The 19,014-nt window shown below is 41.2% G+C and overlaps 2 protein-coding genes across 2 annotated transcripts in view; one reads left to right on the top strand and one right to left on the bottom strand.

Annotated features, from left to right (window-relative positions):
• Positions 1 to 18,249, bottom strand: part of LOC308093126 (hepatic lectin-like) — a gene marked incomplete at its 5' end in the record, with an annotated part of 33,940 nt that extends 15,691 nt beyond the window's left edge. Inside the window, 2 exons of the mRNA XM_080439351.1 lie at positions 17,485 to 17,583; positions 18,048 to 18,249. Of these exons, the coding sequence (XP_080295477.1) occupies positions 17,485 to 17,583; positions 18,048 to 18,249 (301 nt within the window). The remainder of the gene's footprint in view (positions 1 to 17,484; positions 17,584 to 18,047) is intronic.
• LOC308092804 (E3 ubiquitin/ISG15 ligase TRIM25-like) overlaps positions 1 to 19,014 on the top strand; it is a 31,862-nt gene that overhangs the window by 4,787 nt on the left and 8,061 nt on the right. The window lies entirely within an intron of this gene.

Genomic DNA, 19,014 nt, shown 5'->3' with positions numbered 1-19,014 from the left:
GAGTTTCTCTCTTGAAATCGGGCTAAATATATCGTTGTGATTCTCGCACGATTGATTGGTCGGCGACAGGGGTTCAAAGATTGCAAGATATTTCACCACGATGTGATCCCGACCCAATACATACATTTGTTTTTATTCCAAACGTCTCACGAAAACGTGAAAGGCTCCCGTGATATGTGCGCGAGACCGAAACAGGATGCTAATGATTGACATTAAATAATTCTCAACTTCTCTGTATTTCTCTTTCTCTCCCTCTCTGTAACAAACGTTTCAAAAGTCAACCAGAGTGCAATTCAGATCAGAAGCAGCGTTGCTGTGTCCGCTTATTATAAGCGAGTTGCTTGTAAAAAATATTGGTGGTTGCGTTTCTTTTTAGCTTATTTCCAAAGTGTTGTAGTTGCTTATTTGGCTTTATTTCTTAATGTTTCTATTTTTCTTTGAAAATAGCTGCGACGCATTGTGAGGTTGTAGATCGGCTATTTTATTTGTATATAGGTTTAAAGTGCTCATGCAGCCTATAGTCGCTTTTGTTGGGCTTGTTTTCATAGTCCTGGTTGCTTATTTCTCGTGCAAAACCTGGCAATACTGTTCAGAGATACATACGTGCGTCACACACAAACAAACACACACACACACACAGCTCTTTCTCTCTGTCTGCAAGCCCTATTCCTCTCTAATAATAAACAGCCCCATCGTCGAGCAGGCTCGCTCACTCTATATCTGTTTATCATGTTTAACTAATACAGGACTGGACTGTCAGTACGGTAATATTGCGGTTCTATGCGGGAGGATTAGCCACGGTGCGTGGCTGTAATGTGCTCTCATTGGCTGTAGCATGCATTAGATCGGGGCCGATAGTCCCAATTATCCAACAAGTTTGGAAATCTAAAAGTTATCGGGAACCCCTCGCCGACCGTACTTTATCGGGTGTTTCTTCTCGGAGTACCTTACACACTGCACCATCAACACCTCGCCGAGGAATGCCCGATCTTAACTGAGATCGGTGGTTTTGTCGGCGAACACCAAAAAATATCCGTGATAGTGAAATCGGGTCAAATATCGTACAGTGTGTAGAGGTCTTACAGTAGTAGACTTCTGAATGAACAGGCATTCAAGCCTTCCTCTGAAAATTTCACAGTTCAAATAGTAGCATATTGAAACATAACATAATGCATTTGAGTCAGCTTTATTGTGTGGGGGCAGAGGAATAGAATGAGAGAGGACAACTTTTAGTGGATCTTGTCTTCAATTATTCATAAGGGTTTTAATTGAGGTTTATTTTATCAACTCAACATGAGAGGAAAACTGCTGAGTCATATTTGAACAGGGTGAATATTTCTATCAATGAATTACAGTCAGTGAACTAGTAGCCTGAGGCTACGAGCTCAATCCATGGTCTTGAAGGGCGGACCCAAACACAGCCGCCTGGATTTGTGCGTGGCTTCCTATTGCTTCACCAATCTATGTCCCCGCCTCCCCTCCCCTCCCCCCCTCGGCCTGTGCACGGAGCACGCTGACGTCACCAAATTTAGAGCGACGCCCCTCTGCACTCTGATTGGTTAGGAGATAACAAGGTCCAAGACCATCGTTGATGCATCGCTCCCCCAGGCTTTTTTTCTTTTGTAACAAAAAATAAAGCCTGGGTTTCCGAGGCTAGTGAACTAGATACTACCTCTTTAAACACACTCCTCCTCCCCCTCCTACACGCACGCACGCACGCACGCACGCACGCACGCACGCACGCACGCACGCACGCACGCACGCACGCACGCACGCACGCACGCACGCACGCACGCACGCACACACACACACACACACACACACACACACACACACACACACACACACACACACACACACACACACACACACACACACACACATAGGGGTGAAAAGAGAGAGAGAGAGAGAGAGAGAGAGAGAGAGAGAGAGAGAGAGAGAGAGAGAGAGAGAGAGAGAGAGGTGGGGCTTCTATTGTACAAAGTAGTGTCTCTGTCACAGTGGTGGTGGCAGTGAGTTCACACCTCCTCCCCATCACCTCCACCTTCCTGGGCCCTCCTGGTCGAGGGGTAGAAGGAGGCCCATCCTCCTCAACTACTTTCGGTCTCACATACTGTGATAAACTTCTGTGTAACACATATATTTGTTTTATTTTTATTATTCTCTCTAAATAGGAATGAATTGTATCATATAACACACAAGCATGGTTTCCTTGATCATCATTACAATATTATTATTAAAAAACTACCAATTCTTAGGCCTGTTTGTGTCAAATATCAAATGTAACCAGATCATTTTGAAACACTCTCAGCGGTCAAACAAAACACCCAACATATTACGACAACACTAGAAACACTGCTAGAAATATGTGTTCCTTAGAGCACAGATCTCCGCCAGCCATTGCCTTCAAAACAAACTTGTAAATTAGCTGCGTTTCAGCTTCCTCTGTACACCTTCACCACATCCTCCACCCCGTCCACGTCAATGGGCCTCATGCAGCAACCGTTCTTAAGAGGATTTTTTTCTTAGACCCACTTAAGAAGTTTTTAAGAAGATTTTGGTATACTCCAATGTTTTCTTAGCTGTGATCTGTTCTCAGGTAAGAACAGAATCTACACACACTGAAGAGCACTCTTAGGGTGGCCTTTGAGTTCTTAAGTGTGACATGTTTGTGCAAAAATAATTAATAATTAAGTTTTCTGCCTTTTAAGAACGTTTCATGAATCTGACTCGACTTCTCTTAAGGCAACTCCGCACCAAACAGACTCGTCCAGACTATTGCAGACTACTCCAGACTGCAACAGACTGGTATTCGGTTGGCAAAAGTTACCATTTAAGTCTGTCAGCCGACTGGCCATTCATGTGCTAATTTGACTTTTAGCGTGCCAGCGTTGCCAGGTCTGCTTATTATAAGCGACTTTGGGCTTGTTTCCCTGCAAAGCCACTTAGGGATGTTCCCAGCGTTTTTTCTTCACTGACGTGCAGTGGTGTAAAGTAACTAGTACATTTACTCAAGTACTGTACTTAAGTACAATTTTGAGGTACTTTTACTTTACTGGAGTATTTCCAATTGTCTATACTTGTACTCCACAACAATTATTTGAAATGTTTAGTTACTAGTTACTTTGCAGATATAAATCATTATGAAACATACATTAACCACTTTAGCCCTATTTTGTACCTATAAGCTATTTGAAAATAGCAGATCTACAAGCTCACAACGTGTTGCGATGCACGCGTTCTGAGCTTGTAGATCTGCTATTTTCAAACATTTTTGTACTTTTACTTTTGGTACTTTAAGTACATTTTTATACCAATACTTTAGTACTTTTACTCAAGTAAATGTTGAATTCCGGACTTTTACTTGTAACAGACTCAGAGTACATCTATTGCATTCAAGCCTGGAATTTCGTCATTTTAGGGGCAAGGCCACTTGGCCTTTGGTGTTGTAATTTTTTGGAGGGCACAAAGGCACTGCCCGGCCTTCCTGCCAGGGCAGGAAGGCCATCCAAAAAAATAATAACGATTTTTAAGTCCAAAAATGATTTTTAAGTCCACGGAAATAATGCATTTAACTTGAAGGTTAAGGATGATTGTATTTTAATATATTATAAGAATAGTATAACTATCTGTGAAATATTACCCATTTATTTCACAAAATAATGTGTTGGCAAATGACCAATATTTAGTTATATAGGTCTCAATATGTCACATTCAGCCCTGGACTTCACTGACTGAAGTAGGGGTCACATTAATCACATTAGATTCACAGAATGTATTTTACCCACAAGTTATTTTCATTCAAATGAAATGTGAATGAACTTGCACTAATAATGACTTTAGTTGATTTTTCACTCTTTAAAATATAGTATTTCTTAATTATTAATAATTACTGCTTGTAGATTGGCTATTTTCACGATTTTAAATTGTTTTTAAATAATAATAAAAAAGGAACATACAAGATTTCCACCCGACAGCCATAATATATAGCCAATATATGGTTCTGTATCAGTATATGAGTCCGTTTTTGAAGATTTCATTCTAATTGGCTACTATGCCTGAATATGAATTTCATGAGCCTGGGTAGGTCACCCTGGCTTGGCGGAGATATGCCCTGTAGCACAGTCCGCACAGCAGCAGCAGGTGAAAGCAATTCACTTAATTGCTCGTTCTCTCTCCCTCTTTCCGTCTCCTCAATCTCTCGCTCGCTCTTTCTCTCTCAATCTTTCACTCTCCCTTTTTTCTCTCCCTCTCTCTTTCTTTCTCTCTCTGCCGCTTTTTATCTCTCTCTCTCTCTCTCTCTCTCTCTCTTTCTCTCTCTCTCTCTTTCTCTCTCTGCCGCTTTTTATCTCTCTCTCTCTCTCTCTCTCTCTCTCTCTCTCTCTCTCTCTCTCTCTCTCTCTCTCTCTCTCTCTCTCTCTCTCTCTCCCTGCTTTACGAGCCTATTCATGCAATGCTTGAACTCCCACTCAGAAGGACATGTTTACATACTTGCGCATTACATATTTATACATAAACACGGATGCATGTGACTCCGTCACTGGACAAATTTACACACCTGCTCTGCTCCCAATCACCACAGCGCAAAAGTAGGGCAAATCAATCAATCTCTCTCTCTCTGGGAGCAACAACAAGAAACAGTGAATGTAGGTTTTCATAGACATGGTCGCTTGTTTCTCTCACATAATCTGGCAACACCGACAGCCCTCTGTTGTCACTGCCACTGCGCTACCAGTCGGCTAAAAAGCTGAACATGTTCGGTCGGCTCTGGGTCGGCCGAAAAGGTCCCGACGGACCCCCCAACGGACCCCTAACCGACTGGCCGACGCTTCCCGAAGCCAATTCGGCCCAAAATCGGGCCGACTCAGATTGGTCTGGAGAGGGCTTTAGGAATTCACTTAGAAAGAAATGTAAGAGGAAACATTAGGAACTTATCGCTGCATGAGGCCCAATGTTATGACGTGTTATGACGTGTTTCCCTATACTTGATTCAATGCTGGAACTTCAGGGCATGCTATTTTACTAGACTACTACATGTGAAACTCCAGGCATGTGCAGCTGTAGTGCAGTATAGTTAACCGCACTTGCTATGTGTGAATGTGTTGTGTTTGTCACTGCGTGTTTGTGTGTGTCTATGTCTGTCTGAGGAATTGGAAGGAAAAAAAGTGTGAGATTACAATTTACAATTACAAATACTTCCTGATTCTGTGTGCTAGTAATTATTATTTGCTTCATAAATGCTATATAAACGCAATATATATATATAGCATTGCTCTGAACCACGTTAATTCCGATCAATTGTAATGTGATCTACAGTGCATATTGGGTTGTTGTTTTCTCCTCTGTCTCTTTCCTGTAGTGCTCACACTCTCAGACTACATCCTGCTTCTGTAGAACAGGACGTGAACGGTTTGTGGGCAGAGAAGGACACATAGAACTGAACGAGGCCCTTACAAGAGTGTAGATTGACGAAAAGGTGACAAAAAGGGAGACAATAAGGATGATCAAAAATGGTTAAATCTAAGGTCATCTGCCAGGTGCAAAGGCAACTCAGACAGTCTATGAGACTTCTGAGACACTGTGTGCGTGACAAACAGAACATAACCTCACATGCACTAATTATGCACATGTAGGCTGTTAGGCCAGCAGTTACTGGACATAATGTCATCAGACAGAGTAGAATTACAGTTAAATCTATTTTACTGCAAATGTGGTTTTTACTAGACATCGGTGTCTTTTGTTGAGATTCTGAATTCTTAAATCCTCCTGAGTCCCATCCCCATCTTCAAACCAGTCCAGTGACGGCAGTGAGACTTTTCAGGAGTTTGTGCAATATTGCTAATTTGTAAATACCAATCATTTATTTACTTAACTGATAGTTATAGTATGTATTTAATACAAATTCATTCTTGACCCATAAATTAAATTGTGCCCTCAGAATATTTACAAGATCAAAGGCCAAGTGGCCTTGCCCCTAAAAAGATAAAATTCCAGGCCTAAGTTATCCAGGCCTAAAATTATTATCTGATCTTGAGCAGAATACCCCTTAAATTTTGCAAACGTTAATGTTGCAATTCAACTTTATTGTCACGGCCCGATACTCAGCCCTTGGACATTGGCCGTATATTCCTCAGTTTTTTACTGATGATCCTGTTCTGTTTGGTTCAAGGGTTTTATTCATGCCTCGTTGATTGTTTGCTCCTGCAAGTCTGCCCTTGTTGTTGTTATCTGTCTTGTCTCCCCCGCATTGTGATTATTAGTTATTGTCTCCATCTGTGTCTTGTCTTGTTTAGTTCTAGCCTATCCCTGTGTTGAATGTACTTTGAGTTCACCTTTGTTTAGTTCCCTGTGTATACCTACCTGTGAGCTATTGTCAGTGTCAGTGTTTGTTAAGCCCTGTTCAGGGAAACCTTTTGGTTAGTTTCATAAAACACAGTCTGCTTTTGGGTCCTACAACTCACTCGTCCGAGACCAGACTATTACACTGAGTGTATGAACTGCAAAGAATATTACATTATACAGTCATTGTTGCTGTGTTTATGTATTATTATTATTATTATTATTATTGTTATTATTTTTATTATTATTATTATTATTATTATTATTATTATTATTATTATTATTATTATTATTATTATTATTACGGTTTTGACTGCCTCCTTCTCCTTGCAGCATACTGCAGCAGCCTGGTGGCCAGAGAGAAACATTGTCAATTCAATTCAATTCAATTCTGCTTTATTGGAATGAGAAATGAAATGAAACAAAGCAATTGAAAATCTAAAATGTATGTAATATTAAAAGGAACAAAACAGACTGGATCAAACAGAGTGTGTCACTTTGCATTAGAAAAACTAGATTAGAAAGCCAGAAGAATTGTGCATTTGCTGTTAGAAGCAGGTCACATCTGGTCCCTAGTCTATATGAATAATGACATGGTATTACAATGTAACAAACAGCTGTTAAGTTCATGTTATTCTCATTCAGGCTCCCCTTTAATAATGAAAATATTAATATCAATTGTAATGTAATATCTACAGTGCATATTGGGTAGAATTACAAGGCAGTTAAACCAAAGCAAAGACATTAATTACCACATGTGAATGAATACACCCATCAACACACCAGCTTGATACAGTACATTTTGAAAATTATGATTTCAACACAGAACTCTTTCACAGATCCAACGGTTAGTTTGAGAACATGAATTGTCAAACCATCCTTTCGTATCTCCATTCCAAAACACAACACAGTCACAGTCCTCTACCCCTTGATCGTTGTTATCAGGCTGACCAGGGACCCAGTACCTGATGAAGTAGGAACATTGAACACATTACAATACTGTTCCATGTTTTCCCCTCTAAATATTGTGTATGTTAATCATGACCTCAAATTATATTCTAGATATTAGTTACAAATTAACTGGATATTGATAGAAAGTAGGTATAATTGTCTTGTATTAATACCATTTAGACAAAGGCAGCAAATATGGGAAATATTGTTAAAATGTTAGTTGAAATAAAGAAAAGTTAAACGTAAGGTAAAGTCTTACGTTGGTGTGGTCAGTGGGGTTCCATCTACCCACTTCCAGACTCCTTCTTCGTCTCTGTCAGTGAAACCCAGCCACATGTTCTGGTCTCTGCCAGTAACTCTCTGAACAAGGTCCTGGACAGAAAAGATGCTGGTTAATGAAGTACAAACTGTACAACAGATATGCTACTATACACACAGACACACACACACACACACACACACACACACACACACACACACACACACACACACACACACACACACACACACACACACACACACACACACACACACACACACACACACACACACACACACACACACACACACCTGTTTTTCTTTGCTGTTTATGACCATCATATCTGATTGTCTGTCTCTACAGTATTGTCTGCTGTCCTCCCAGGTTTTCCACTCAGTAAAGGCCGAGGGTGAGACGTAATAACACACTCCACCATCAAATGTAAATCCATATGATTCTAACAACAAAATAATAAAGTTAGCAACTGTTTGCTCATATTAATGGCAAATGATGAACAACATGATATAACAATTTTAAAAAAACAGCGATGTCTCACTGACCACAGAGTCTCTTCTTCAGGTCATCTCGCTCTTTAGCTGCATTGTTATAGTTGGACTGTATCTGATCCTTCTGTTCAGTTACATTGTTATATCTGGACTGTAGCTGGTCAAAACTGGACTGTATCTGATCCTTCTGTTCAGTTACATTGATAAATCTGGACTGTAGGTTGTTTTTCTCTGTATTCAATTCAGAATCTGCAAGATGGAGAATCAACCAACTAATGAGCTTTATTGTACGTACAACTTTGTTCTGATTATCTTCAATTGACGGTGAGACAAAGGACCCTATTTTGGGGAACCAGTGTGAAGTTCAGTGAACGGCGTGGTGGGTGGGGCGTGGTGACATATGTTTGGTATTTATTACACAGCTTGGTTGAATACTTGATCCTGATTGATCAATCACTAAATTTAACAGTCTGTTATTTTTCTATAATGACCGCTGCTACAATAATATACTGCTGCAGACAATGCACAGGAATGGATGTTCCCCTATTCAGCAAGGCAGCTGTGCAACACAAACACACAATGTAATTGTACAGCTAAACAGAAGCTACACTAAAGAATGATTTGGAAAACATTTGAGGTGAGAAATTGTCAATGCAGTGACATAATATTGACCTGTTATACTGGACACAACTTTTATAGCTAATGAACAAGATCTTTCTTTACCTTAAACAATTGCATTATTTTACAATCAATGAAATCATTTTATTGTTACATTTTATCAATTTATTAATTGCTGTATTAAATAGATGTGTAATAGCTGTGTAATAAGTGGCATAATTTGTGGTGAGCAGATCATTATTTTGAAATAAACCCCTTCAGAGTGATGAAGACCATGTCTATGTTTATTTCTCAACAATGACCGCTCACCATTCATTTATCTCCTGCTTATTGGACTAGAGAAGGGAGGAGTATTCACAGTTAGGTGAGATTGTGCTGAACTGTATTATCAATGGGTTTGTTGCTGGTGTATTGAGTAACATTGGCCAGGTTTCCCAAACGACTTTGAGCTCAGACGCAGCCTAGAAGCTGCGTGAGAGCCTCCACGCACATGCGCAGTAGCAACCCCACCACGATCTATCTTCATTAGTGGCAGCTGTGTGTGCTTTACGTGGCATCTAAACTGGCTTCAGGAGGCACCACCGTCGTAGGTTCTCATTACGTGTGTGCTAAAACTACATTCGCGAGACAGCATAGACGTAAAGACCTCCTGGACGAAGTCTACGTAAAGCCGACGTAAACTACGTAGTGCTGTCTGCCGCTACACTGCAGTTTAAACACCCTTTGCGAAAGTGAAATGGATCATAAAAATACCAGAGCCAACTGTCAGATGTCCTGAAGCAGTCCACTCCAAATACAACTTTTGAATAATATATTTATGAATGAAATTACAGTGGTGAGTTGACATCTGCAAGTTAAATAAAACACTAAAGTGTCCCCATTATGCAAGTAAATTAAATATACTTAAAATACCAAAAGTAAAGGTATGCAGAATGTCCCATTTCCCAAATTTAATATGTATTAAAATCTTTTGAAAATAGCAGATCTACAAGCTTGTGAAGCGTTGTGAGCTTGTAGATCTGCTAGTTTCAAAAGATTTTTTAACCATTCATAAAAATGTTGAGCGCAACAGCTGTCACTTTGTGAGAGGAACTGGGGACTTTCATCATAACGTTTAACTATAAAACTTCGAAATTTAGGAAACATGTTTAGCTCAGCATCATTTATATACCTTTAGTTAACTTGCCATATGCTTAATATTTTTATCAGACGATCGGATCATCCGTGAGAGTACAATTTGTAAACTTCGGGTTCATGCATAAAGGACTAAGCAGCGCAGCCCTGGTTCAGAGCGTTAGTGTGTTCCCTCTAACGCCCTGGAAGACCCCTCGCTCTGCGATTGTACAAGGAATTCCGCTGCCCTGCGAGTGCTCAAGAGTAGTAAAAATAAACAAAACCATTTCGCTACTCACCAAAGCAAAGGCTGTTTTGTGTTGTTGAAAGTCTATTCTCGGAGGTGGGAAGCCTCTCAGCACCCCAACTACTCTGTAAAATACACTTTTTGGGCAGCAAATAAAATATGTCAGCGAGACGGAAATTATTTTTATTTACTCCACAGTGCCCTCTACAGATCTGTAGGATTGAACTTACCATTAACCAAAATCTGTAGAGGGCACTGTGGAGTAAATAAAAATAATTTCCGTCTCGCTGACATATTTTATTTTCTGCCCAAAAAGTGTATTTTACAGAGTAGGTGGGGTGCTGAGAGGCTTCCCACCTCCGAGAATAGACTTTCAACAACACAAAACGAGAAAGGGCGTGCAAAAGACCTGGCTATCGAGCTCAGGCTTATTAGCATGACTGGTAACGTGTCGTGCTGGCGAGTGGGAGTTTCGGGTTCAATCCCAGCTCACTGCTTCCCTATATATGCATGGATCCGGTGTTTATAAATTCTAGTAAATTCCGATCATCTCATAAGAGGTGACAGAGCCAACTGTCAGATGTCCTGAAGCAGTCCACTCTAAATACAACGTTTGAATATATTTATGCATTAAATTACATCTACAAGCTTAAGAGGCGTTGTGAGCTTGCAATCTGCTATTTAAAAAAATATATTTATACATATTAAACTTGGGAAATGGGACATTCTGCGTCCTTTTTAAAATATATATATTTAGGGGCTTTTTTGCCTCTATTTGGACAGGACAATAGACGGACAGTAAAAGGGGAGAGAGACACAGTAAAGGTCGTCGGTACTAGGAGTCGAACCCGCGACAGCTATCATGCTGGATTCCCAAATTGTGTGATATACGCCTAGACCGCTAGGCTAGTGGACGAACCATATAGAAAGCCGTTACTTTTGGTAGTTTAATTTTTTTTCATATACATTTATATCTTGCAGACGTCAGCTGTGACTTTGTGAGGGGAACTGGGGTCTTACGTCCTTTAGTTAACTTGGCTTGCTTAATATTTTTATCAGATGATCAGATCAGAGATCATTCGTGAGAGTACAGTACAATTTGTAAACTTCGGGTTCATGCATAGAGGACGCTCACCCTACCCAAAAAAAAAAGATCTGCAAGCTGTCGTTACGCACCGGCCCGGCCGCAATATATATATATATATATATATATATATATATATATATATATATATATATATATATATATATATATACATATACATAAATGTGTGTGTGTGTGTGTGTGTGTGTGTGTGTGTGTGTGTGTGTGTGTGTGTGTGTGTGTGTGTGTGTGTGTGGTCGGTCTTTTCATAGATCTATTTCGCTACGGGGTGTTACTACCGCCCCAGGGCGCTAGTAACAAAATGCTTCGTAGGAGAGCACTGCAGGGCTACGCCTCTCGCAGAAGTAGGAGGAGAGTAGGATACGCCATTCTGTCTCCCAAATGTAGTTTTAGCAGAAACGTAACGCCATGGACGTGGGAAGCGATTGCACGTTGGGCAGAACCAGCTGCTACTAATGAGGGTAGAGCGTTGGTTTCGCCGGGTCCCAGGCTCTTACGCAGGCTGCGTAGGCAGCGCATGAGCTGAAATCTACGTGGCTGCTATGGTACTGCGCAGATTGTGTGGACACACGTAAGACCCGTCGTAGAACCTGCGCAGATGCTCAACGCAGCATCTCTACGAATCTCGTTGGGAAACGCGGCCAATGACCTTTAGAGCAGTGCTAGAGGAGTGCACTTGTTGCCGGAAGGTTGCTTAGTAAAGCGACAAAAACAAAAAAATATCCATGAATTCAAGTCTCCATGGGATGACTAATCGTTAGAAAAGTCATTTTTGGTTGAACTTAGCCTGGTAAACCCTCCCTCCGGAAAATCTCATTTCCATTTGATTTCAGGAGTGAGTCTGGCATTATCGCCCATTCTGCAATTTTGGCTGTGGGCTGGAGTTGGGCGGGAGTAATACCGTTGACTGACAACCCCTTCAGCCAATCAGCAGTGTCCCACTTCAGCCAGTGCATTTCTACCACTTCCAGACTAATGTGACGCAACAGGACTTTTGAGACGGCCATGCCCAAAATAGGTTGCCTTATTCGGATACATGCGTGTCACTGCCCGCCCCTGCCGGTTCTCTAAATTTTTATTTTTAAATAGGCTCTGTCATGATTAATTGACCACATACTGTATATGAAGTTAAACAACTAAATTCTATCCAAACGATATCTTATAAGTGAATTCCGTGCCTCAAAAAAGAAGTTTGAGAGTAAAAAGTTTAACTGCCCACAGAAACAATGGCGGCTCGTTCCATTTTTGTCGGCTACACTCGGTCCCATTCGGGCTCACTCGAACTCGCCACCTGATTGGCCAACTGTCGCTGTCAATCACAGAACGATGAGCGACGACGCTGATAGGCTCGTTTTTTTGGTAATGCGCTAGAAACGCCCATACAAGCCTTCATGCCAGACTCCTTCCTGAAATCAAATGGAAATGAGATTTTCCGGAGGGAGGGTTTACCAGGCTAGGTTGAACTATCCCTTTAAGCCCTATTTCACAGCTGAAGTGTCTTTGAGCAAGGCACTGAACCCCCAACTGCCCCAGTGGAGCTGCTCAGTGCGCCAACAGTATAAGTTCTGGTCAACTCCCAGGTTTAATTGTGTCTGTCTGTGTCTATCTATGTGAGGAGCATTGCTGAAAATGAGAACTTGTGCTCAGCTACTACCCCGGGTAAATAAAGAACTATAAAAAGTGCATTCTGGTCCACACTCATGGATGAAACATAATGTATCTCAAGATCAAACGGATGTCCTTGTGCAGGAGGTGCAGAGTCAACAACAACAAACTAAAACAGTCCGCCAAGCACAGGTTATGTTAAAAAATGGGTCCGCGACCCAATCATGGATCTTGCCCACTTTTTGGGAAACACTGCTGTACAGAATGAAGGCCCCCCGACTACAGTTGAACAGAGTAGGCTATACAGTGTGCATATATGCTATGGTGGGGTGTTTACACTGTACAGTCATTCTCAAACATTTGTGTCGAGGATCCCCTATGCATTTGGCTGTGGTTCCCCATTTTAAAAGCTTTTGTGCAAGGGACCCCCGTAAGACAGAGAAGATTTAGTCAATATTTCGTCATAGTAGCTGATCTACAAGCTCACAACATAGCATTGCACCGCGTTGTGAACTTGTTGATTGGCTATTATGACGAAATATTTTGGAATATTTTACATTTTATTTTAGAAAAAAAATGCAATATATTGCCTTTTACTTTACATTACATTACAGTCATTTAGCATACAATAAGTGTAGCTTACAATAAGTGCATTCAACTGCATTCAACATCGCTTACAATCTCGCAATATATTGAATTGTGACCTCTGTATCGTGATATGCATCTTGTCACCAACTTATTGGCAATACACAACCCTATTCAATATTGTGCATTGTGACATACAATAGTTTTGTGAGACACGAGCATTTAACCATTTTTACGTGTGGGTTAGAATGCATTTCAAAAGGTTAACATTTGCCCATACCCTAATAGTGGGGTGCCAGGACACTCAGTCATTTCAAATTCATGTGAAAGTTAATTTTTCACTTCTAATTTGTAGATAATGGTCTATAGAACAATTTGGCTCGAAGATATATGAATCAGATTTAAAAAAAATATTGTTTTTGCCCCATTTCCAAAATGGCCAAAATCGGAATTATGATGTTTTGATAAATGTCTTAATTTGCTGTGTGATAAAAAAAAAGTATTGCTATATCAAGTCAATACTGTGTGAGTCTACTATCTACTGGAGTTAAAATATTGATGTTTTGAATATTCTGGTACGGGAAAAAATTAAGATGGCTGCCATTTACATCGAATTACTTCAAAACTTCTATTAGCCCTGGACAGTCAGTAATTTCAAGTAGTTGGGAAAGTTTAGTTTTCACTTCTAATTTGAAGATAAGGGTCTATAGAACAATTTTAGTTTGAGTGTCAAGAAACCAGATTGAAGATTGAGGGTAATAAGGGGTGCTGGATCCAAATCTGCTGTATGCCCAACTCAGAAATTGCTCAGAAATGGCTGATAATGGCTCAAAATTGAACATTTTAAGATGGCGGCCACCACTATGCTGAAATGTATTTAAAACAACATATACTTTTGACTAAACCAGGTATAAACTGGATTGCATTTTGCTTTATTGGGTTTTCATATGGGGAATACAATGGCATATTTAGAGATCAAATGTGAGGAAAGTGCTTATATTGGGTACATTGTCATTTATTGTGAATAGGTTTTCCAACCAACTTTATCCCATGACTTTATGACATATCTGCTGTACAATAAGTACTTACAATATATGGATTTGAAAAGCTCCTGACCTGGGGATTGAGCTGGGCCATCAGGTGTATAGGGAAGATGGGCTACTCAGTGGGGATACAGTGAGGAGACATGGCCTATTATGGGCCAGGGTGTGAAGGTTGGTGCAAAGCTATCAGAACCCACTGTTTGGATGAGTGTAACAGGGCTATGGAGCCCCTCAGGTGGGTAGAGAGGGTATGGAGTGGGTGGTGGGTTTGGAGGTAATAGGGGGTCTGGTTTATGAGTTTAGTGAGTCTAGGATGCCCCTCAGGTGGGTAAAGGGGAGTATGGTGGTCACTGGATAGATCCCTGGGCACTTGGAGCATAGAAGATCAAAGTTATGGGGACCAAGAAAGCACTCCATCGGCTGATTCCCTTTCCCATCTCATAACAGCTGCCAAATAAATAATCTGTAGAGTGGGGCACCTGTGAGCCCAGGAGGAGTGCTCATAGCCGGTTAGAGAGAGTGTTGATATGTGAGTCGGTTGCTGGTGATGGTGGTTCTACAAACTCCATGTCACCACATGGCTATGCGTACGGCCGACAGGGGTGTCCCTATGTCGGTCTGGATCACTGGATACGTTCATCCCAAGTGGGCCTCCATGCGGATCTGCTGGCTATTCCTATGCCCAAGATAGGTGCTCGTGGGCAGACATAGGTAGCAATGCAGGTCAGTCCCATCAGTGACTTATCATTATGGCATGGGCTGTAACAGGTGAATACAGAAAGCAATGCTTGTCTGTCCGATAGCAGCAGGGACATGGCCCCTTGTGGGTCTGGAGGTTGGTTACACTAGGATCATATGGAGGAGAATGGAGCACAGAGCATCATGTACTATTCACCTTTCCCCTATAGCTGTTAAAAAGCACCAGATAAAAAGCAACAAGCAAAGGTAAACCCTATCCCTGCTACACTCCGCCTCTACCCGTTCCTAGACACCCAGTAGACACTGTATGTTATGACAGTTCTGCACTGATCTCCACACCCTCTCCATGCCCATAAGGGGCCATGCCTCTTCACTGTATCCCCACTGATGAGCCCATCTAACTTATACCCTTAATGGCCGTGCTCAGCCCTCGAATCTGGAGCTTATCAAAACTGTACAGGGGAGAAGGGGGACAACCCAGGACTCCCTGGACTTCCAGCTGTCACAGGTTCCCTTAGGCCTAATTTGTTCCAAATTGTATGTAATATCCCTTTTAAATGACAATTTTCCCAATATACGTTTTAAACACGTTCCTCACATTTGATCTCAAATCAGAATATGGGATTGGATTCCCCATATGAAAACCTAAAAAGCTAAATTCAATCAAGTTTCTGCCTTGTGTAGTCAAAAATATGTTTTACGTAATATATTTCAGCATAGTGGTGGCCGCCATCTTTAAATGGTCAATTTTGAGCTGGGCATACAGCAGATTTGGATTCAGCACCACTTAATACCCCAAAAAACATGTATGCCATAAATTAATAGAAATCCTGCCTATATTGAAAGACATTTAACATGCTGTTCTGGAATGATTTATCTTAAAATGGAAAGTAATACTACTAATAATAATAATGATAATAATTTACATAGCAAGACACTGTAATGTTAGTTATTCAAGTAGATAGATGGGTAGTGGAGACAAAAATGGAAATTAATGCTATTCCGACACATACGTTAGCGCATAGACCTCTTCTGACAATTCTTGTGGAAATGTGCAGATAGCAGAAGAAATATTGCTTCTTTGGGAAATATGTGTGAAGTACCAGTTGCTACTCCTGATCCTGAATCCATAGATACCTCATTATGTTCATATTGGATAATCCAATCAAAAGTTATAACAGTTCCCATATTTTTCTATGGCTGGTGTGGGGTTGGGAACCGCTGACACCCCCTAGAGGCCATTTTCTTTATCTGAGTGCTTGACACATGAACAAGAAATGTTCTATAGACCCTTAACTTCAATTTAGTAGTGAAAACGAACCTTTCAAATCAATTTGAAATTAAAACAACAAATTACCCATACTCGGTCCCCTACTATATCTATTTTTGACGATATGCGCCAATACTGGAAAATGAAAATGATTCTATGGGTAATATGCTTGAAGTACCAAATGCTACTCCTGATCCTGTATCCATACATATCTCATATGTTCAGATCGGATAATCCAATCAAAAGTTACAACAGTTAACATATTTAGCTAGGGCTGGCATCTGCCGGCGCCCCCTAGAGGCCAATTTTTTTATCTGGGTGAAAATATCTTCAAATTAGTAGTGAAAACGGAACTTTCACAAGAATCGGAAATGAAAATAAAAAATTGCATTGATACGGAACCCCACTATAAGTGGGGTTGGCGAAAGGGCCTCTTTGTGTGGAGTTTGCATGTTCTCCCTGTGTTCCCTAGGCCCAGGGTAGGTACCCTCACAAAAACATGCAGTAATCCTGGTCACTATACTGCCTCCCCTGGCCAGCCGGGCACCTGATGGAGGGGAAAGGAACTGGTTGGGATAACGTGTTCCTTCAACGCGCTACGTCCAACCAGGGATACTCTCCCCTGTCAGGTGACAAGAAGATCAGTTGGCTCTCATGCATTGAAGGAGGCATGAGCTCGGCCCTGGCCTCCCTAGGTTGGCAGAGGGAGTGTAGTGCCCAGGATTACATAGACAATTGGCACTGGGTGTAAAAAATGGGGTTACAAAATCGTGGGATAAAAATTTTGAGAGAAAAAAAAAAGGTTAAAATTATGTTTTTCATCTTGAGGAAAATCTATCTTGGTTTTGCCTCCGCCAACTAAAGTGTGCTGAAAATAGCAATGGACAAAAGTGCACTTTGCTATACGCCGGTCCGTCTAAGCAGGTGAATGAAGCAAACCGTGCTGTGAGTCCCCAAAACACAAAATACATGCAGGCAGAGAAAAACACAGCACAGAAATAGTCAAATTTCCCACCCGCTGCACGCCTCTCCAGTCCACCTGAGTCCTGACCCAAAATAGAGGCCAAAGTATTCCAATCAACAGCCATCAACATTACATTTCCGACACAAATATAACATGTAGCGTTTAATCTATGATACTCACACTTTATGACCAGACCAATGATGACAGCCAATAGAAGACTCAGCAGCACCAGACACACTGCAGCAGCTCTAGAATGATTGTTCTTTGACTGATCAGAGCCTGAAAAACATAAGAAAAACCTATAAGGACACTACAGATGGTTTTAACAAGTTATGATGCTTTATGACAGATAACAAGTCATTTAAGTTCTTAAAGGTTTCATGACATTCATTTTCATTTCATTTTTCATTTTTTTGTTTTGCTTTATGACCTCAATTACACCCAAAAAGCCTGACTTTGACAATTCAGTGGTCTGGGGTTTTCTGAATAATTAGGCTAAACAAGTGCTGGAATTGGCCCCTGGACTTTAACGTCATAGTCCTACAATCCCGCCCCCACTTCTCCCTGCCCCTCCCTGCCCATCCCCTATCCTTGCCTTTTTTTTGGGGGGGGGGGGGGCAGAGGCGATGATTGACAGGCAAAATCCCTCAACAGCGACACCCGCAGGCAAAGATCACTTTGTGCCACATTGTGAGCTTGTACATCTGCTATTTTTGAACATTTTAGAAAATTCTTATTTGTACCTCCATTCTGCTCCTGTGCTGTGTTCTTCTGCACAGCATCCTGCCGTGTCCCAGGGTCAAGGTCAAGGTCGTCTGCAGTGACATAGATGTCTACTATCCTCTCTTCTCTCTCTCCTCTCTCCTCCATTTCCTGCTCCCTCTCTCCTCGGCCATATCTGACCTCATTTGTCAGGTCCGGTATGGCGTACACGTCCTCACTCATTCTGGTTCATCTTCAAACTATATTCGTTGCGCAACTTGTTGGAGAACAGAAGTCACAAAAGAGGAAGTTATCACATTGTCTGTGACGTGCATGAGATAGGTATATGTTCTAAAACTTCACACTTCACACCCACAGGTTTCGCAAATGCTGAGAGAGGTCCAGGGCGTTTTCCTTCTGCTGTTGTGCGTTATTAAAAGTGTTGCATGTTATTTGAGAGTTCTGGTGACTTATATTGTTGTGCCTTTTAGACACATCATATTTATGTATATATGTATGTGTGTGTGTGTGTGTGTTGCTACAGCATGTGTATGTATGTGCACGCACGCACGCACGCACGCACGCACGCACATTCTGTGTTCATGATGTGAGGCATTTAATATGTACAATAATGTGTAGAAACAAAAAGACACTTTCTCCTGTATATGAAGACAGCTGGGCATGTGAGCATTGGAACTGGATGGCTCCTACAGTACGTGCATGTGCATGCATGACAGCCAATCATTAATTGCTTTAAAGAGGTTCGACGAAATGGAAGGAAACAACTGTCACAGGAAATGCTCACACTGCTGTGGTGAGCGTTTCCTCAGCAATGATCTTGGTGAATTCACAACTATAAATAAAACAGACTGTGAATGACTGTGTTTTTTGTCTCTTTTTTTTTATAGAGAGAGAGAGAGAGAGAGAGAGAGAGAGAGAGAGAGAGAGAGAGAGAGAGAGAGAGGGAGGGAGTATGTGTACTGTGTAGTGGAGTGGAGTTGTCACACC

The sequence above is a fragment of the Gymnoscopelus braueri genome (assembly GCF_963280865.1).
Source record: "Gymnoscopelus braueri genome assembly, chromosome: 10".
Classification (NCBI taxonomy): Eukaryota; Metazoa; Chordata; class Actinopteri; order Myctophiformes; family Myctophidae; genus Gymnoscopelus; species Gymnoscopelus braueri.
Note: the sequence above shows the minus strand (reverse complement) of the source record. Positions and strands in the feature narration are given on the sequence as shown.